The following is a 21,559-nucleotide window of genomic DNA, read 5'->3' on the forward strand; positions in this document are numbered from 1 at the left end:
AACCATTACTTAAACACTGTTCAAAATTTAAATAACAGCCCAGTGCAGTAGAGCATACCTGCAATCCCAGTGATTCAGGAGCCAGAGGCAGGAGAATTGCAGTTTTGAGGTCAGCCTGGTCAATGTAGCAAGACTGATCTCAACATAAAAAGTAAACAAAACAAAACAAAGACACACACACACACACAAAACAAAACAAAACAAACAACAACAACAACAACAAAAACCTGGGGATATAGCTCAGAAATAGAGTGCTCCTGGATTCAATCTCTAGTGCTAAAGAAAAAAAAAATTTTTACTTAAAAGGGGTGGTGCGGGGGTTGCAGCTCACTTACCTGGCATCCTCAAGGCCTTGGGTTCAATTCTCAGGACTGACAAAGAATTAAAAGATGCAGTGTAGGTTATTTGTACACTTATATTCATAGCAAGATTATTTGCAATAGTTGAAAGGTGGAAGCAACCCAAGAGTTTACCTACTGAAAGCAGAAATGTGACCCAATTTCAGGCTTAAAAAGGAAGGAAAATTCTGCCTGTAACCTCAGGTACTTGGGAGACTGGGGCAGGAGGATTGCAAGTTCAAGGCCAACCTGTTTCAAAATAAAATAAAAAGGGCCAGGGAGATAGTTTAGTAGGAGAGCACTCCCACGTTCAGTCCCCTGTGACTGAAGATTTAGATTGTTTTTCAAACAATTGAAAAAGAAATAACTCAGCTAGGCACAGTAGTGGCAGGCCTGGCTGTTGCAAATAAGTCATATTTTAGACAATAGTCATGTGTTCGGGTAAAAAACCTTGAGGACTGTATTATGACTAATTGTATAACAGGTTATTTTCTTTTTGTTTTGTGGAAAGTGTAAAGCATTTGAACAAGGGCTTTAATGATGATTTTTTTCCTTGCACCCATACTGTTGACTAAATATAATAGTTTGATCATGATGTCATATAATTGTGTCTGTTAAAAAATCCAGCTGGGGTTGTAGCTCAGTGATTGAGTGCTTGCCTAGAATGCACGGAGCCCTGGGTTCCATCCCTAGCACTGCAAAAATAGGTAAAAAAGCAAATAAAACAAGCTTCAAGGAAAAGAAAAAAAAATCACCAAGAAATCAAAACTGAATGAGTGTGAACATTTTCAGGAACAGGCCTCTACACACAAAGAGAAGGGATTAGAGTAGGTCTCTAGATGCCTTCATGCCTAGACTTTAATAAAATAATAAACTGTTAATGTTTTATAAAGGTGATCTCAATGGCGATTGTAGAGATGGATAGAAAATAGAGTCATAAGCAACAAAACTTATTTCTTATAAGAAGGAATCAAAAGCTGAGAGCTGACACATTTAAAAGCCTTGCCCAAGGTCATGCTGCTAGTGCATATGTCACCCCAGCCCCATGTATTATCCACCCTGCCCTATGCTTAAACATGGATGTTTTCTGGCTGTTGTAAACTACGTGGGCAGGCATATTTAGGACAAATGTTAAATTCATGCAATGTGATGCAAACGTGGAAAAGTCTGGGGCTTAGGAGACTTGTGTTCCTATTCTAAATTACAAATCACATGCCTTTGGGCAAATAATTTTTCTTGAGTCTCAGTTTCCTTGTGTGTGAAATGAGGCAATTAACTATGATCAACTACCACTCTATTATGCTATTTAAGTACATATACGGAACAAGTTGAATGTTTCTATTAAATGAATTTAATGGCATCCAGGTGACAAGGAAATTCAGGAAGGCAAGACACAGAGGAAGGCCAACTGTGTTTTCAGAAACCACTCAGTCTGTAAGCTCACTTCCCTTTTGTAAAGAAGCTTTGGGTTTTAAGGTATCCAGATAAAAGTCACTCTCCCAGGGCTGAGGGCACGTGGGGCTGGTATTGCCTCAGGAATGAACCGTGTGGCTGGAACACAACATTTTCTGGCAGTTCATGCCAGAAGCCCCCCGAGAGTGAGAGTACCTTGTGTTCATGAGATGGAATAGAATACTCCGGTCTCCTCAATTCCATCCAAAGTCAGGGAGTAAAAAAGCATTGGGTTATACACAATTACATATAAGAGGAAAGGAGGAGTAGGAGAAAAATTATATAAGTGGAAGAAACGATTTATAGTAGAGGGGATGGAGAGAGAGTAGGGGAGGGGAGGGGAGGGGAGGGGAGAGGGGACAGTGGAGAATGGGATAGACAGCAGAATACATCAGTCACTAGAAAGGCAATTTGTAAATCAATGGAAATGTAACTGATGTGACACAGCAATCTGTATACGGGGTAAAAATGGGAGTTCATAACCCACTTGAATCAATCTGTGAAATATAGTATAATAAGAACTATGTAATGTTTTGAACAACCAACAATAAAATAATTAAAAAAAAAAAAAGCATTACCGAGAGGGTAAAAGGCAGGGTTTGAAAGTTTGAAGGTCGAAGTCAGACTATTAGAGTGGAGAGCTGTGCATATATCACCTATTCATTTTATAAATTTCTAAGTGAGGAAACTCAGATTCAACAAGGTATAGGACATGAACGAATTTGTGTTAGAACAAGGACAAGAACTGGGTCATGATCATATTGGCAGTTGCCTATGGATGTGAGGATAAGGAAGTTGCCTTCCATTGTTCTGTTCTCCAGCTCCTAGTTCAGTGCCTGCATAGAGAACCTGCTTTATGAGCACTGACTGAATGAATGCATGAACCGTCTGACTGTATCTTATATTCCCCGTTAACCAGCCCAACTTGCACGCTGTCCATTTCGGACCTACTTAACCTAAGTAATAAGATGAGGGTTCTTTCTACTGGCTATGACTAACACTTTTGTTCCTCTGAAATATTGCTTCCTCTTTGTTGAGGCACCAGGACAAACATCATCATGTTCACAGGACATGTGGGGTGTGGTATGACAAACAACTGGGGCTTCTTTTGAAGATTTAGCAGCGTCAGTACAGACATCATTGGCAGTCAGACACCCTCAAGTGTGGTCTGGCAATCAGCAGAAGTAGCTTCCATTCATGTGATTGTGGAGGAAAGAGACAGTTGGAGGAAACACTTAGTTCATCTGGAGAGTTCAAACTGTGCCTAAACAGAGTCATCCTCTGACTCTTCCTCTGAAGAGCCCATGTTTTCACATCTTTCTTTTAATGGTATCCTGTTATTGCTGCTGCTGCTGCTACTTACAAGTAAGTGTGGTGTGGGTATTTACAGTTGGAGAATGATGCTGGACGGAGGGCAAGATAGCAAGAGATGCAAGGTGGTCCTCACAACATCATTTGTTGAGGTACAAGTTTGGAAGCCACCTAAATGTCCACCTGTGGAGGAGTAGGTAAATAAATGTGATATTTCATGATACACACAGTAAGCCTGACTGAATATACCGGTATAGAATGATTCTCAATCACAATGCTTTTGAAAATACCAAGGGGTCAGCATAATGTATGGCAGGCTCCTCTTTGTGTGTATGCATTGGGAAGGAGAGGGCATATCTAGCCATTTCTTAATGTGGGCTCTAGGGAGGAGAACTGGGAAATGGGAAAAAGGTGGGGGAGGAAGTCAGACTTCTGATGCACTTTTTATACTGTTTGAAGGTCTTAACCTATAAATGTGTGTGTACTGTAAAAGGAATTAGTTTAAAACCTCAAAACAACCTGTGAGTGGCTTCAAATATACAAGCTTCTTATTTGGCCAAAGCTATTTATTGTGCCCCTGGGCCTTTTGAAAAAAAGAGAGATTTGTGTTTGGATAGCCACCCTTGGTTGATGAGTAAGTAGTTCCTGACTGACAATGAGATTTTCTGTTCGTCCATTCCAACAGCTGTGTCTTCTCATGTTCACAGAACTGTCCACAATTTTCTCCTAGTTCTCAAAGTGGTGGTTCTGATAGGAAGGGTCAAGGACCCACGATACCTGGAAACTGTTAGAAATACATGTTCTCAGACTCCACCACAAACCAACTGTGCCAGGAACTGCAGTGGTGGAGTCCCCCATTCATGTTTTCACAAGGCTTCCTGGTGATTCTGTGGCTGCTCAAATATTAGCATAGTGAACCATCCTCCAAAGGGGGCATCAGCCATGTTCTCCTTTGCATTCTATAGAGCTTTGTTTGCTGTATTCCTAAAATAAACTAAATAAACTTGCTCTCCTTCCCTCTTTCTTCAGGGTCTTCGGAAGGGGAATACATAGTCGAGGTGGGTCAGGATGCCAGTTTGCCCTGCAGCTACAAACCCATCTCTTCAGAGAGTCTTGTGCCTGTGTGCTGGGGCAAGGAGTCCTGTCCTGTATTTGGATGTAAGGATTTGGTGCTCAGCACTGATGAAACGAATGTGAAAGATCAGAAATCCAGCAGATACCAGCTAAAGGGGAATTTCCACAAAGGTGATGTGTCCCTGACCATAGTGAATGTGACTCCAGCTGACAGTGGGACCTATTGTTGTCGGATCCAGTTTGTAGGACCAATGAATGATTACAAACTAAATGTGGAGTTGATCATCAAACCAGGTGAGTGGAATCTTTGCATGCCTTCTCTATGCCTAAGATTCACATCTTAATCACAATAAACATTGATTTTTTTACTACCTCTGAGTCCCCTAATTATAGTTCTGGGGATGGACCCTGATGACCTAAAGTTTTATAAGCCCTACCTGTGATTTCCAGCAATGTTTAACACCCTCCAATATATTTTGAATGTTCTGGATGGTATCTACAGAACTGGAAGACAGCCTAGTTTAGTGATTAGATACCCTAACTGCTCATTAGAGTCACCTGGAAAAGCTAGGGTATGGCACATGTCTGTAATCCTACTGACTTGGGAGGCTGAGGCAGGAAGATTTCAAGTTTGAGATTTGCCTCAGCAACTTAATGAGGACGTAAGCAACTTAGTGAGACCCTGTGTCAAAATACAAAAATAAAAGGGCTTGGGATGTGGTTAAGCACCCCTGGGTTCTCTCCCTGGTACAAAAACAACAAGAAAATCATCTGCAGAGATCTTTTTAACCACTACAATGCTTGGGCCTCACCCACAAACAGAGAAATCAGCATTTCTGGAGATGGAATCCTGAACATCAGCTTTTCATGGATTCTACCCCAGATACAACCAGGATGTGAACCACTGGACTTTGCATGTGTGTTAGGGGAGGGGTACAGGTTCTTGTATGTTTTAAGATTTATAGGGCACATACTTTGTGACTGAATGGGGCCAGGTTCCAATCCAACTCTGCATCGTACTAATTGCATAATCTTAGAAAAGTTATTTGAACTCTGTGACCTCCTCTGTAAAATATGATAATAATACTTACATATAGGCAACTGAATGGATAATATTTTATGCAAAGCCTTGGGTATGGCCACTTGTGTGATTCTTAGTTCCATTAATATTTAGACTGTCACAATGATGACTGCCTCTTACCTCTGTCAAAAGTTTGAAGTGTGTGTTCTCCCTCAATGAAGGAGTTCAGCTTGGTTTGGAAGCTGAGGTTGTGTCTGTCTTCATTCATTGTCTTTCACATTTTTTCTGCTGCTCCTTTGATTCTCTGAAACAAGCTCTCTGCACTCAGAGAAGTCTCATCCTTAATGTTGGTTTCTGACATTAGCCAAGGACAACCCAGCTCCAACTGCCCAGAGAGATGTTACTACAGTTCTTCCAAGGATGCTTACCACCGAGGGACATGGCTCAGGTAATACATGGGGCACAGGAGGAAGCCTTTAGCTGGTGATTGAGCTCAAAGGATGAGGCATGGATATTTTTCTGCACCTGAAATAGTGTTTGAGGTGAAGGTGATAGTGAAGACATCCTGAGTTCAGATTCTGGATTATCTACACACTAGCTAAGTGACCTGGGCCAAGTTCTTTCACTTCTCAGGACATTAACTTCCTCTTCTGTTCAAGGAATGAGTTTGGAGACTTTTAGATTCCATGACCCAGTGAAGTTCCCCACCCATGCTAAGAAAGAATTTTGGTGATCTATATATTTGCCAAATAAGGAAAGAAAAGTATCTATTGCCATTATTTCATTAAAAAAAATTGTCTCTTGATCTTATTTTACTTTAACTTTTAAACAATTAATAAAATTATTTTATTTTATTTAAATATTAAGTAAATCTAACTTAATGGAAAAACTCATTACATCATCCTCATTATTTTCTGATTTATTCTTGGACCAGTGATATTTCTGCATGTATTCGCCCCAATCCGTGTTCAGGGACTCTTAGATTAGATGACTTTTAGACTTCTCTCTAGCTGGAATACAGCCCATCAGCTTCCTCAGATTAATTCTTTAGCTAGTTCACCAAGGTACTTCAGAAGAGAAGGTAGGACAGAACACAGACTTCAGGTCACCTTGATCAAGGATGTTAATACTATGATTCCTGGTCCGAGTCTTTGTCTCTCTCAAATTCTATGAAGCTCTTTTTTTTTTTTTCTGTAAATTGAGGTTAAAAATAGGGAAGTGTCACCTCATAATGTTATAAACCATATAAGTCATGCCTTAAGAGTTTTAAGTCAGAAAATGTATCTAAAATGCTTAGTTTCAGTACTGATTATAGTACGTACTCAATATAGGTTAGCTATTGCCATGAATAATTTCAGAAGGAAGATTGAGATTATGGTTAATTACTTCAGTGACAAGTAGAATGGGTACAAAATCCAGCTCTTCTTATGAGCTCTGTAAAGTTTCCCACCTCTCTGAATCTCAATTTTCTCATCTCTACAAGGAGGGCAATACCAGTGTCTACTTCAAAAGGTACTATAAATAATAAACAGTAGGGGCTGAGGGTGGGGCTCAGTGGTAGAGCACTTGCCTAGCACATGTGAGGCACTGCGTTTGATCCTCAGTACCACATAAAAATAAATAAATAAAATTAAGGTATTGTGTCTAACTACAACTAAAAATAATAATAAGAGTAAACAGGATAATGTATGTGTAAATACAGCATAGTACCTGGCCTAAAGAATTCATTTAAATATTATTTATTATTATCATTATAGTGATTAACTTCATGTCCTTAAAGGTTCAGGCTTTGGTTGTTCTCTAGTGACTGGAAGCCTTCATCTCTTTTGTGATTAGTGAGGAAATTAAATACGGCAGGAACAGATGATCATCCACATTGTGGGCTAATCAATCATACAGGTGTTTATCATGTGCCATTGTTTTATTTTAAAGAACTTACAAATACAGACCTAGATGGGACGTCAGGGATCATTTAGTTCCACTTTTCCACCCTGTGCTTCCATGCATCTTCCAATATCCCACTGAGTAGGTACCTGCTGTATATCACACATGCAGGCATACAGGGAATAGGGAGTTCACTTCCTTGCCTATACCATGAACTGAAGTCCCCTTCCCCTTAGATTTTGCTTGTTAGTTACTCCCCTCCAAGACAACAACAAAGGGGCCATCTCTTACATCAGAGAATATAGGGACTTTACCTAGATTGAATTGCTGAGCTTTTCAAGAGCCTGAATTAAGAAAATAGTTGAATAAACAAACCAACAATAACACCGCCCCCCCCCCCAAGGCAATTGCTCCAAAACAGGAAAACAAAACTAAAAGTGAAGTTAATGAACATCTAACAACTTGCCTATATGTAACATTATGTCAATTAATCAAGGTGAGTCAATTCATAGGTAGTCTATGATTTTTGTTTAATGTGATGTGGTTGCTTTTAATGTGTTCAATATAAAGTGGAGTGAAGCCTTAAAAAGCCAGGGTTCCCAGGGCTGTGGAATGTGCTAAACCCACCTGAACACAGGACAGGTGTCCTCTCCCTTCTTCCTAAAGGAGGTGGGACTGGGTCATGGGTGAGACCTCAGCTCTGGGAAGACTAGTTTGAATTCCAGATTTCTCATAGGTAAAGTACTTCTGTGATCATAGGTAAAGTACTTCTCTAAGACTCAGTCTCTTCATCTGAAAAAATGGGGAAAATACTCTTACATACCTGTTGTGGTGAGCACTAAATGGGATTGTGGCTTTAATAGTGCTAAGCACCACGTCTGGCACACAGACAGTGCTGAGCAGATAGGGACCACTGCATTTATACACTTTGATGTTCTCTCTGCCTGCAACCCACCCACCTCTTGGGTTCTCCAGAAAGAAACACTGCAACTTCTTCCAACTGTTCCCCCCACCTTGGCTGATGGGCAAATCTGTGAAAATAGGCTCTGATAACTCAATGTGCTCCATCCATTTTATAGATCATTGTCATAGCAAATGAAGTTAAAAAAGAAGAAGAAGAAGAAGCAGTCAGTCTTAACAGTTAGGCCAACAGCCAAAATTATAGGGAAGCAGAAACTGGATTTCCATTTGAAAATCTTGCATGTGGTTAAGATTCATGTTTACTTAGCAGTTCCATTGTGGTTTTTATACTTTAGTTTGCTAAATTCCTTTCAGGTAATAGGCAAAACATAATCTTTTTCATATCTGTTTCTTAAATAATTTTAGGACGAGAGTATACCTTTATAATATTGAAATCATAGTCTGCTAAACTATTATTTAGTTGAACCTGATATGCATCTTAAAGGGTTTAGACTTCAAGGTTTCCAGGAGACAGCCATGGTGTTTAAGGAGTTTAAGAGTCTCTGACTTAGTCATAAAAATGAGGAAGCATGCTTTGTTTTCCCAAAGCTGACAAACAATTTGTGTTTAGAATACAGTGTCCACAAGATCAGGGTCTCGGGCCTGGGTTTGTGGCTCCATGGTAAAGTGCTTGCCTAGCATGTGTGAGGTACTGGGTTTGATTCTCAGCACTGCATATAAATAAATAAAATAAAGTCCATTGACAAAACTAACAAAATATTTAAAAAATACATCAGGGTCAGTTCCCTCAGGTTTGCTGCTCTCCCCTAAACCTGGCACAGAGTTATACATTATTCCTTGACTACTTAATCAGATAAAAGAAATAAACAAATCAATCAAAAGGAAAGATGGTGAGTTGACAGCTGAGCAGTGTGGTCTTTGAAGTTGTGAGGGTAGATGGTAGAGAATGTATGCTTGAAACCAAGTGGACCTAAATTGGAAGGTCATTTCTATCATTCACTAAACTCTGTGACCTTGGAAAGTCACTTAACTTCCCTAATCCTCAGTAGCTTCATCTGTCTAAGGGGACTAACAGTCCTGACACTTTAGGATCCTTATTTCGAATGCTAAGTGAGATACTTCATTAAGAGTTTGGCACAATGCCTGGGTCCTGGTAAATTGTAGCTAGAGCTCTTATTTTCATTTGAAGGTAACCGAATACTCTGTCTCCCTCCTAATGAATAAATGTTAAACTTTTTCTAGAAAATGGATTTTTTTCATTTCTTTCAAAGTCTAATTAGAATATAATGACTGTCATCTTTGCTATTGAATTTTTGTAGAAGCCACTAAAGCCCTGTGGATAAAAACAAGCTCCATATTCAATATAAGTCTTCCTGACAAAAATCTTTATTTCAGGAAATAGAAGTAGTAGGGTTCATTATCTAGATGAATGCCCATGGTCATCCTGAAGTTGATTTGTAAGCAATCAGTAAATTCTGTTGTCTCTCAATTAGTTGTTGTGAAGAGGATGGGGAAGAATTAGTTTTAAGTAGGGTTATAGACATCATTCAGCTTTTTCTGATATAAAAAAATTTTTAACTATTGACTGTCTTCCCTCATTTGTGTGTGTTTGTGCTTGTGTAGTGGAGACACAGACCCTGGGGACCTTCCATGATAAAAATCAAACAGTAAGTAATTTTTGTGTGTGCGTGCTAACAATCTCAACTACATAAAGAAAATCTGGCTTTAGACATCTTCACACCTACCATTTCCTTGGGATGGAGGAGGCTTACCCCCCCCCCCCTTAGCTTCAGATTCCTTGTCTGTAATGTGTTGATGATGACAAACCAAAAAGAAGAAACATTAGCGTGTTGTCCCTCTTCTCAAATTTTACAATTGTTACCACTGTGGAAGTTTCTAAGACTTTCCAGCTTCTTCCAATGCATTTCTTCTTGCTTCCCTTATATCCCAAGCAAAAGGTTGATTCTGAAATTTGTTCATTTATATTGACAGAACATCAATCCAGAATATTCAAAGCCAAGAATTTATGTCATTTAAGCATAAAGTAATACTTGATTTTACCATAGTTTTAGTGTTCTCCACATTTCCAGAGTGAAAGAAAAATCACAAGAAATCAAGCTTGTAATGGTGACTTAAAAATTCTTTGAGGGCACATCTGGGAGTCTGTGTTGCTTTGACTGAATCTCCTACCTGTATGTTCACATCTGGCCCTCAGCATCCCGTTTTTGTCCCTCCCTCTTTGCAATCAATGACTGCCTTTTGAGGACCTCTGTGTGACCACAGTGCTTACTGCACAATACTTTGCAGGCACAGTCCAGCTGCTGCAGAAATAATGTGCATTGAATAAATGTGTACATGTTTATTGAATAAATGAAAGGTTTAACTCTTCCCCAATTGTTTTAAAAGTCCTCACTACTACTGGTTTTAAAGGAAGACATGGACTGAAATTTTTGAAATAGGAGGATTTTTTATGTCTCTCGATTATCATAAAAACAAATTAATTAGAGAAGTAGCAATAATGTCTACCATTGATTGAACATTTATCATGTGTCAGGCCCTGTGCTAAGCATTTTATGTTATATAAACTTAGGTTTTCCAATAATTCTGGAAGTTCAGTTAACACTGAGATTTGAATCCAGCCCTGTTTGATTGCCAAGTCCTGGTTCTTTTGTCACATTATTTCTGGGAAAATAGGGGTTTCACTGCAAGGCATCCAATGTGGACCACTCTGAAACTCTCTGGGGGGACACAGGGTATGCTAAAAGAACAGTACTCCACTCAAAAGCCCATTTTTTTGGAGTGTGGGAAGAGATTCATTTATTAAGAGCTCTTTCTACAACCACAGTACAGAAGAGAATACTCCATTTCTTTGTTAACTCCAATAATTAAACTAATCCATTTCTTTCGTGGTTTGAGGCTTGTCTAAAAGGAGACAGATCAGGGGTAGTTTTAAAGTCCCTTCCATACTGTGATGCTGTGAAAGGGATGGTCTGACTCCAAATCTTGGTATTGGCTGAGTACACAGCTAATTTCTGAACATTTGCATCTTAAATCCTGTTTTGTGTTTGCATAGCAGATATCCACATTTGCTGATGAGTTCCAAAGCTTTGGAGCAACCACCAGAAGAGGCCTCTATATTGGAGTAGGAATCTCTGCTGTGTTGGCTGTTACGCTTATCTTTAGTGCTTTAATTCTCAAATGTAAGTTGTTGGACATGGTTTGTCTTTCCCTCCAATAGGAACTGGAAATGTTGGAATGAGAACAAACCGAGATAGAAATATGACTTTGTGCTGGGCATGGTAGCTCACGCCTGTAATCCCAGCAACTCCAGAGGCTGAAGCAGGAGGATTGGAGGCCAGCCTCAGCAACTTAGGGAGACCCTAAACAACTTAGTGAGAGCCTGTCTCAAAATTGAAAATAAAAAGGGCTGGGGATGTGGCTCAGTGGTAAAGTGCCCCTGGGTTGAATCCCCAGTACAAATATGTGTGTGTGTGTGTGTGTGTGTGTGTGTATAGGTTTTCCAATAATTACAATTTATATATATAAAACTTTGTACCTAAAGGTGATTAGGTAGGCTAAATACCCACTATATTTCTAAACCCTCACAATAATAATAGCTTATAATTATTCAGTGATTACCACATGTCAGGCAGGTCCTATGTCAAATGTTTCACATACATTTTATCATCATCACCATTAGCAAGTTTCAGAGCTGGGATTTAAATTCAGGCAGGCTGATTCTAGTATCTTTTCTGCATATAATTAATTAAGAAGACTTTTTTTTTTCAGTGCTGTGAATTAATGAACCCAGGGGTGCTCTACCACTGAGAGACATCCCAGCCCTTTTTAAAAAAATTTATTCATTTATTTTTATGTGTTGCTGAGGATTGAACCCAGTGCCTCACATGTGCTAGGCAAGTGCTCTGCCACTGAGCCACAACCCCAACCCCATCCCAGCCCTTTTTATTTTTTATTTTGAGACAGGGTCTCCCTAAGTTGCTGAGGCTTGAACTTGTGATCCTCCTTCCTCAGCCTCCTGAGTAGCTGGGATTATAGGCATGAGCTGCCATGCCTGACTCTTGTCAGCTCTTGAAGTGTAGCTATTCCTTGTCTAATTGCCCAGTCAATAGCTCCACTTGGATATTTCACACATTTAACATGTCCAAAATGGAGCTTCCAATTCTATATTATTCGACCTTCCTTCTCTGGTCTTCTCCATCATATTTTACCATTGTCTGTCTGGTTGTTTAAGCCAGAAATGCAGAAGTCATCCTGCTCCCATTCCTACCTCTTAAGATGCAGTCCAACTTCAGTTCCTGGAGTCTTTCTCCAAAATATATTTAAAATCCCTCATTCTGCATGTCTTGGCCACCACCTTACTATAAGGCACTGCCATCTCTACTTTCTTCCCATTTCTTTGTTCCTCTCCCTCCTTCCTCCACATAGCTGACAGTGATATTAACACCCAAACAGACCATATCTCTGTCCTTCAGTGATTTCCTATAGGTCTTAAAATAAAACCCTAACTCCTTATCACGATGGAAAAGTCCTGTGGCCCCTAGCCACAGCTTACTCCTCAGCCTTCACCTGGGGCCGTTCGTTCTCTTAGCCACTTTTTGGTTTCAGAGAATCACCAAGATCTTTCCTAGGGCTTCTCTCTTCTTGGAAGGCTCCCCGTGGCCTTTGACACAGCTGACTCATTCTTTTCTTTCAGAGCTGAACTTAATGATAGTTTCTGAGAGTGTTGCCCTATTCTCTGTTTCAGTGTGGTTTTGATTTCTCTCATACATCACACTTTGAAATTATTTCGTTTTTCTACTTACTTACTCTTTTCTTTTCCTTCTACCCTATCTGGTTTCTTTTCTTTTTTCTTGTTTCTCTCATGCAAGCTTCATGAAGTTAGGACTCACAATTCACCTTTGTGTCAACCATGCCTAGCAAATTGCCAGACACTTAGAAGAGGCCTCGTGGTATTTGTTAAATAAGAAAATGCATCTTCTTTATTTTCTAGCATAGTACATAGAATAAACTAAGATACACTTGGGGAGTTTGATTTAGTTTCTTCTAAGCAGAGACCAGATTTCCCTAAACAACAATTACCCACAGTGAGCCCATTTTATTTCTTATTTATTTTACCTAAACACATTTATTCATTTTACTTTCCTTTTTACCTAGGGTATTCTCATAGGAAAAAGAAGTTACAGAATTCAAGGTAAGAATAGGAATGGGAGAAGGAGAATCTGAGCGGCCCCCTACCCTAATATAGCTTTGATTTTTGCCCTGAGAAGGTTTGGCCTGGAGTTTTGGGGGTCTAAGCTTGTATTTCTTTTGCCTGAAGTCTAATTATGAAATGCAAATTCAACATGCTGCTCTGTTTGCTCCCTGGTCCATCTAGCTTCCTTAGTTCTAATGTTAAGGTATAGAATTTATCTCCCTATTATTAAGAAATGCTTATTTATCTCTGTATTAATGGGGATTTTTTTTTCAGTGATCTGAAACCTCAACTTATTGAGCACTTACTATATCCAGGGGGGTCAGGGCTGGACACTGAGGTAACCAAAGTGAACAGGAAAACCAATCTGTTTTCAGGGTTTTTATAGCCCCACTCAGGCTTTTCAGCTGATGATGTATAGGCACTTAAGCCAACTGATGCAGGACCAGCCCTGTAGCAACTGAATTGGAATTTTGATGATGAGGACTGAGCAGGTGTTTCTCTGAAAGCTCTCCGGGTGGTTCTGTTGTGTAGTCAGGGCTGAGAGTTAATTCAGGTCCCTGTCTTCATCATCATTCCTTACTGTTTACACCATCCATTCCTGATCGACATAGGTCACACCCTTATCAGGTTTTCCAGTTTTAGTAACATTTGGTGCATTACAAGAATGTAATGTATTTTGAGAAACAAATGACTGTCCATTAAATACTATCTAAATCACTGATCATTTTAGACTAAGATAAATGTGGTATATTATAAAGACAAAATAACATGTAATAAAAAGTCAAATAAAGTAACAAGTAAAATATTCAATGATTAGTGTTCTTCATTAAAGCAGAAATTGGGAAATATGATTATTATTCAGAGGTAACATTGATAGGAATTAATTCATCATTTGTGAAATTATATGATTAATGTTCATCCCTGCCTACAAATTGTAAACTCCACAGAAAATTAGGAACTTGTCTGCCATATTAATGACTGTATCCCCAGAACAGTGCCTGATCCTATTAACAATCAATATTAATGATGGAATAAATTAGTATTTTTCACGGTTGACCTGTGAGGCAGGTCTCACATTATTTCCATATTACAGACAAGGATACTAAAACACAAAGTTTACTAACACTTAACCTCTATGGGATTTTTGTGTTCCATTCAATTCTATCTCTCTAGTCACATAGAACAGTGTGTAACATACTAATTATTTCTTGAATGTAAACAAAACATAGTGTACGCCTGTAATTCTAGCAACTCAGGAGGCTGAGGCAGAAGGATTGCAAGTTCAAGGCCAGCCTTAGCAATTTAGTGAGGCTCTAAGCAACTTAGTGGGACCCTGTCACAAAATTAAAAAAATATATATATGGAAAGGGCTGGGAATGTGGTTCAGTAGTTGATAGCCCCTGGGTTCAATCCCTGGTACTCAAACAACAACCACCACCAAAACCAAAACAACAACAACAAAAAAGATTTATGCAAATCTTAAAGCTAGCATGTATCAGAGAATTTGAACTCTAGTCTGATTGGATCTACAACATAATTGTTTCCATTTATTTTTCCTTTTGAAATTGTTCAAGCTCACAGAAAAATTGGAATGACAGTGCAAGGAACAACAGAACCTCCACCTGAATTCACATGTGGCATGCTGCACATTCTGGCTTTGTCCATTTCTCGATATGCACAGTGATTTTTCTGAGCTATTTGTAAGGAAGTTGTAGACATCTTGACACTTCACCTAAACATTTCAGCCTTTGACCACTAAGAATAAGGATATGCAGTTTTTCTATTTAAGAAAAATGAGGTTAATTCAGATTTTCTCAGATAGTCCCCGAATTATTTTATGGCTTTTCCCCCAGTCGACATCCAATCAAAGATCATACATGTCTCTTCAGCAAAGCCTAATCTTATTATTATTATTATTATTATTATTGGTATATCAGAAATTGAACTCAGGGGAACCTGGACACTGAGCCACATCCCCAGCCCTATTTTGTATTTTATTTAGAGACAGGGTATCACTGAGTTGCCATTGCTGAGGCTGGCTTTGAACTCACGATCCTCCTGTCTTCAGCCTCCTGAGCTGCGGGGATTACAGGTGCATGTCTCCACACCCAGTTTAAAACCTAATCTTTTAACCTCGTCCCATGTTGCCTGTAGAATGCTTAAATCAACCACAACACTTTTCTTTTCACAGTCTCATCACGCTGGCCAACCCCCGTCCCTCAGGGTTGGCAAATGCAGCAGCAGACAGGATGCGCTCAGAGGAGAACATCTACATCATTGAGGAAAACATATATGAGATGGAGGACCCGAATGAGGACTACTGCTATATCAGCAGTGAGCAGCAATACTGATCACCTCTGGGTTCTCACCTTTTTATGCCATTGAATCCAGCACCTTCATTTTTGACCTTGGTGTTGTTTTTTTTTTTTTTTTTCAAAACTGAGACATGTCAGCTAACTGGTTTTACAGTTTCTGTCCAGGAGCACCAAGAAGAGTGTTCCTATTTTCTGGAGATAATTAGCTCACATTGGGGTTCAACTGTGACCTTTGCTGTACATCATTACCTCTGTATCCCAGCTAACAGGGGTATCTAACCCAGAGACTGCCAATCATGGGCATTAGACTTCAAATGTACTTTTATGCACATTAGGGATTCTTGATATGAAATCTTTCCAAGAAATTCAGGCTTATGATGTGACTGTGAAGCTCCTGAGAATGTAGAGTATACTGTGTGTCGAGACATGTGCTTTTCTTCTCCGGTACAGATAGTCTAAAAGGGCACTGATTTTCATGGAGGTCTGTAATCCTTAAAAAGGTACAATAAGCCAAATGTTGTGGTACATACCTGTAATCCCAGCAACTTGGGAGATTGAGGCAAGAGGATTCCAAGTTGGAGGCCAGCTTCAGCAACTTGGCAAGGCCCTACGTGACTTATGGAGATACTATCTCAAAATAAAAAATAAAAAGGTTGAAAAAAAAAGAAAAAGAAGAAAGAAAAGAAAAAAAAAAGCTTAAGATATGAAAGGAGGGGCTGGGGCTGTGGCTAAGCAGTAGAGTGATCACCTAGCATGTGCAAGGTGCTGGGTTCGATCCTCAGCACCACATAAAAATAAAGGTATTGTGTCCAATTATAACTAAAAAATAAATTAAAAAGAAAGGAATGATCTTGAAGTTTCCCTCTGAGTTTATGCTTTTTTGAATGTTGCCTGTCCAATGGTAAGTGCTCACCTCTGCCTCAGTTAAGAAGACAACTCAGCAGGCCTGTGGTGTGGCTGGAGAACATGGGGAAAAGAGGAGTGTGTGTGTGTGTGGCCAAGTTTTGCTTGTTGCACTCTCAAAGGGAAATATCTCTGCCCAACTTCTCCATTCATGGAGAGAATTGGAGCTGTATTTTCACAGAAGAAGAACTAGTGACTGAGACACAGATTCTGTTTCCTGGTGAAAAGGAGGCAAAGGCTTCCAGCAATCTGTCTTGTCAGCATCAGACCCCTTAATGGAAAGACAATGGTCCCTGAACTTAAATTCCAAGATAACAGAGACTATCCTTGTCTTGTTTATTGTTGCCTTCCAGGCTCTTGCCTGACTCTGAAACTTGCTAAATAACTTCAGAATGCAGAAAGGGAACTTTCTGGAGAGACTTTCCATTGCAGAGCGCAGACAGAGCACAAGTCTGTAACTTCTCGAAGAATTCACAAATATTCCATATCTGTTCTTATCTGGCCAAAGTGGCCTTTGTTTCTCAATATCCTCTTTCTATTCAGGATCTTCTTACTCTTTTATGTTTTTCTCTTTCTGCCTTCCTTAGCACATAAAGAATGTGAAATATGTCTGTCATCCCTGATTCTGGAGGCTGAGGCAAGAGAATCACAAGTTCAAGGGCAGCCAGGGCAACTTGGTGAGACCCTGTGTCAAAAAATTAAAAGGCTGGGTGTAGCTCAGCGATAGAATTCCCCTATATTCAATACCCAATACTGGGTATGTGTGTGTGGGGAGGGGTGAATCAACAATATGGACGTGTTGCTGACTGAAAATCACTCCTCCACTTTTTCTAAGGAGGAAATTGCTACTGGACTGAACAGAGAAGATGTTGGTCACTGAGCATGCAGGCAGCCTGTTTGTTTTTACAAGTCTTTCTGGCAGTCTTATTGTGTGAATTAGATGGTATTTTGGCTATACATAAAGAGATTTGGAGAGCACTGGCTTTCTATAGCTGATATGTAAGAGAGATCATTTTGCAAAATTAATATTGTAGGCAGCAGTTCTCATACAGGCTGACAAATTAAACACAAGTGTTTTTTAAAAATCATGAAATTCTAGTGAGAAAGAACATGAGAACACATTTGGACCAGATCAATGGTTTCTCCCCAACAATATTCCTATCCTATAAAAATCTTTAAACAAGAATATTATACAAATATGATTACTGCAAGGATATTCATAAGAGATTTTCTATATCAATAGAAAAATTGTTGATTAGATGGTACAGTTAACACAAACTAGGAAGTCTCATTGAGGTTTTTGGTTAATTCAACAAATACTTATTAAGTGGTTACTATGTTCTGGCACTGTGTTTGGTGCTGGGATCATGGAGGGGGACCAAAAAAGGCAAATCCCTGGCCTCATGAAATGTCACTTAGTCTGATAGGAAGGAGAATTCATGTCCATTTGTCCATTCAGTGAACATTTATTAGCAACTACTCTTGGGCAGGCATTGTTGTGATATCTAGAACAGCAGTGACTGAAGCAGTCAAAACTCTGCTCTCAGCAGGTGGCAGCGGCACACTGTAATCCCAGCTACTTGGGAAACTGAGACAGGAGGATCACAAGTTCAAAGTCAGTCTCAGCAACTTAGTAAGGCCCTAAGCAACTCAGTGAGACCCTGTCTCTAAATAAAATGCAAAAAAGGGCTGGGGATGTGGTTCAGAGCCCCTGAGTTCAATCCCTGATACCAACAACAACAACAACAAACATAACAAAAACAACTCTGCTCTCATGACACTGATGCTACTTGTCCTCTGATAATGCTCTGCGATTAAGCAAAAGGAAAAGTAGTTCTAGACTAAGTGTATGTAATTGATTTTTTTTTGTTTGTTTTGGCCTTAAAATTATGGGAGACCAAGCACAGTGGTTGCATGCCGGTAATTCCACTGCCGTGAGTCAGGGGAACTGTGAAGTCAAGGCCAGCTTTGGTGCCTTGGCAAGACCCTGTCTCCAAATTTAAAAAGGGTCTGGGAATGTAATGCAGTGGTAGAGTACTCACCTAGCACATGTGAGACCCTGTGTCCATTCCTAATATGGGGAAAAAAAGAAAAGAAAAAGAAAAGAAAAACAACAAAAAAGAATATACCAAATAATCCAAAATTAATATTGTTATATCATTGGGACAAAAGGTTGGGAAAGACTTTCACTTTTTTCTTTCTTTATTTTTTCCTGTTATACTTTAATTATTTTATCCATTTTCTCTGGTAATAAAAAGTGAATTTTAAAGATTATAGCAGTGTTTTCCTGTCTGCTTTCCTTTTCATTGGAAGAAATGAGGACCTGGATGGGTTAAGGTCAAGGTCGGCAGTAGGATGTGACGGTAAACCAGGACTGGGATCTTGGTTTTGAGAGTAGGATTCACTCTACACTAGTAGTATAATGAAGAAGGTACACAGGGAAAAACAACAAAAACAAAACCAGAGAAGGGGAAAGGGCCCAGGAGATAGAGAGCAGTAACTTCAAGTATTAAAAACAATGCCACCACCATCCCAAGGCTTTAATGAGGGTTTTGACAGAACAGTGCACATCTCACAAGTGGCTGCAACTCAGCTTGGTGCCCAGGTCTTGGTTTGGGAGTGTACTCTTTGAATGTCCTTTAAAAAACTATCCTAGCCTAGCACCATGGTATCCCAACACTGGAATCCCAGCACTCTGGAGGCTGAGTCAGGAGAATTACAAGTTTGAGCAGCCTCAGCAACTGATGAGACCCTCAGCAATTTAGTGAGGCCCTATCTCAAAATAAAAAAGAGCTGGGGACATAACTCAGTGTTAAAGTGCCCCTTGGGCTCAATCCTCCTTATCAAAATAAGTAAATAATATTTTTTTTAAAAAACTATCCTAAACTTATGTAGTAAAATCCTAATGCTATTAAATCTCTTTGACCCATTTTCTTCCAAAGATGGATAAGGAGGAAATGTCTTATCTGCATATGATGATAATGCAGCAGGGCACGCTGGTTAAAAGTGAACATCTTAATCCAGAAACAAATGTGATGTTATCTTCAATGTCTTCAAGTGGACAGTGCACATGGTTTTGGTTCCAGGGCTGAGGAGGCCCCACAATCTCTTAATTCTCTAAGGAAACATTCTGTAGTACACAAGGTAGTGCCTTCTAGCGGCCTGGACAGGAACTGGTCACTCCTAACATCCTTGTATACAACTTCAGAACCCTGGTCCTCTCAATGTTAGTGACATCTGAAGGGTGTATATAAATCACACTGGGACCTGGTGTGCTTCTTCTTCTTTTTTTTTTTTTTTGGTACCGGGGATTGAACCCAGGGGCACTCAACCACTGAGTCACATCCCCAACCCTATTTTGTATTTTATTTAGAGACAGGGTCTCATTGAATTGCTTAGCCCCTCACTTTTGCTGAGGCTGGCTTTGAACTTGTGATCCTCCTGTCTCTGCCTCCGGAGCTTCTGGGATTACATGTGTGTGCCACTATGCCGGGTGTGGTACTGATTTTTGAAGATGTCAGTTTATTTTCCTAAACTTCCTAGGGGAGAGATAGTAGTTTTTTTTTTTTTTTTTTTTTTTTTTTTGCATAGAATGTTCTATTGTTACTTAGCCTGGGTTGATCAATAAACATTTATTAAAATAACATGTTGAATGGCAGAACAGTGGAGCAGAGGTAGTTAAAACCGGCTTTCACTTCTGCATCTGCCCCACTGACGTGGACAGGTCCTTGATGCTGTTCCTCTTTTTTGATTTGTTTATTCATCTGCACATTGAGAGGGTTGGCCCAGGTGTTTAAAGGCGCTTCATGCACCACCATCTCAAAGTCTGTGTGATTTTTCAGACTTAGATTCTGATTTAAAATTTTGATCTTTGCCGAATCTTTTTAAATAGCCCAGCAGAGTCTGGTGGTGCACACTTATAATCCCAGCTACTCAGGAAGCTGAGGGAAGAGGATCGCAAATTCCAGGTTAGTTTCAGCAACATAGTGAGACCTCGTCTCAAAATAAAAAATAAAAAAAAAAAGAGCTAGGGATGTATCTCAGTAACAGAGCACTCCTGGGTTCAATCCCCAGTACCACAAAAACAAAGATAAACCCCTCACTGGGTGCTGTATGAATAATTCTAAGGAATTATGGAAACAGGGAGATCATTAATTTAAAAAAAAAAACAAAAACAGAAGAAAACAAACAGCCCAGCAGAAAACAGATACTATTCTAGTCCACTAATATTTCCCTAGAATGTGTTTAAGTTAGCAAGTGGGTCAAAGATTGGCTGATTGAAGAGACTCTGTTTTCAAACACACTTCCCGGTGCTCTTATTTAAAGGTGTGGCCAAGAGATAAGGAGTGGAATCAGGAGAAGCTGTCTTTATCTATGAAAACCTTTGGAGGAGCAACCACCAGAAGGAAAGGTTGTGGGAGGACCTGTCTGCTGACTCATCGGTGAGTGGAGCCCTCTGCAAACTCACTCTAAAGACAAAGCCTGAACACCATGGCTTGGACTTTCTCGGTGTTACATGGGATTAGGACACTAGGCCCATGAGGACTGAGTTGGTAGAATAGGGGAAGTGTACATAAAATGGAGCTCTTTGGATTTGGGGGAGATATTGATATTTATCATTATTTAGTACCAAGAATCGAACCCAGGGATGCTTAACCAAGGAGCCACATCCCCAGACCTTTTTATTTTTTAATTTTGAGACAGGGCCTCACTGAATTGCTGAGGCTGGCTTGCAATCCTCCTGCCTGAGCCGCCTTCCAGAGCTGCTGGGATGACAACCATGTCCCACTGTGCCTGTCTGAGAGAGTCTCATTTAAACAGAATAATAGGCTTATATAGCTGAATTACTGGAGCTTTTTGTGAACAAGCTTAGCATGAGAAATAGGGAGGAAGAAACCTGTCGTATGGAACCTTTGGATTAAGCTATATTACTTAGGTCAGTATATGTAGGTATTTTATAACATTACATGATATGGAAACAGTATTTTATGAATAGAGGGCATAGTCATATTAGCAGTTTTGTTCATTGACTTTTGTGATTTGTAAAATATTTGTAAAAAATAACTCATTTTCCAGTGTTATGTTGGGCGAAAAGGAGCCTGATGTTGGCTACTGACTTTTGCAG

The 21,559-nt window shown here is 39.7% G+C and overlaps 2 protein-coding genes across 5 annotated transcripts in view; both read left to right on the forward strand.

Moving 5' to 3' along the window:
* The first annotated feature begins 2,887 nt into the window (after positions 1-2,887).
* HAVCR2 (hepatitis A virus cellular receptor 2) lies at positions 2,888-16,368 on the forward strand. 2 transcript variants are annotated; one of them, XM_081299282.1, is made up of 7 exons: positions 2,888-3,155; positions 4,131-4,469; positions 5,561-5,644; positions 9,625-9,668; positions 11,075-11,201; positions 13,177-13,213; positions 15,408-16,368. In XM_081299282.1, exons 1-7 carry the CDS (start codon positions 3,095-3,097, stop codon positions 15,565-15,567), a joined length of 852 nt encoding a protein of 283 aa, XP_081155408.1. In that variant the 5' UTR covers positions 2,888-3,094; the 3' UTR covers positions 15,568-16,368. The 2 variants fall into 2 exon arrangements, with proteins under 2 accessions (XP_081155408.1, XP_081155409.1); XM_081299283.1 differs by having other exon boundaries at positions 11,078-11,201.
* Positions 16,369-20,795: 4,427 nt separating this feature from the next.
* The window catches only part of HAVCR1 (hepatitis A virus cellular receptor 1), a 33,529-nt gene continuing 32,765 nt past the window's right edge, over positions 20,796-21,559 (forward strand). For 2 of the 3 annotated variants that reach the window (XM_081295849.1, XM_081295850.1), the window contains exon 1: positions 20,838-20,876. The gene's annotated coding sequence lies outside the window, so the exon portion shown is untranslated. Of the gene's footprint in view, positions 20,877-21,559 lie in introns of all 3 variants that reach the window. The other variant, XM_081295848.1, reaches the window with a different exon arrangement.

Source organism: Spermophilus citellus (assembly GCF_964194105.1).
Source record: "Spermophilus citellus genome assembly, chromosome: 1".
NCBI lineage: Eukaryota > Metazoa > Chordata > Mammalia > Rodentia > Sciuridae > Spermophilus > Spermophilus citellus.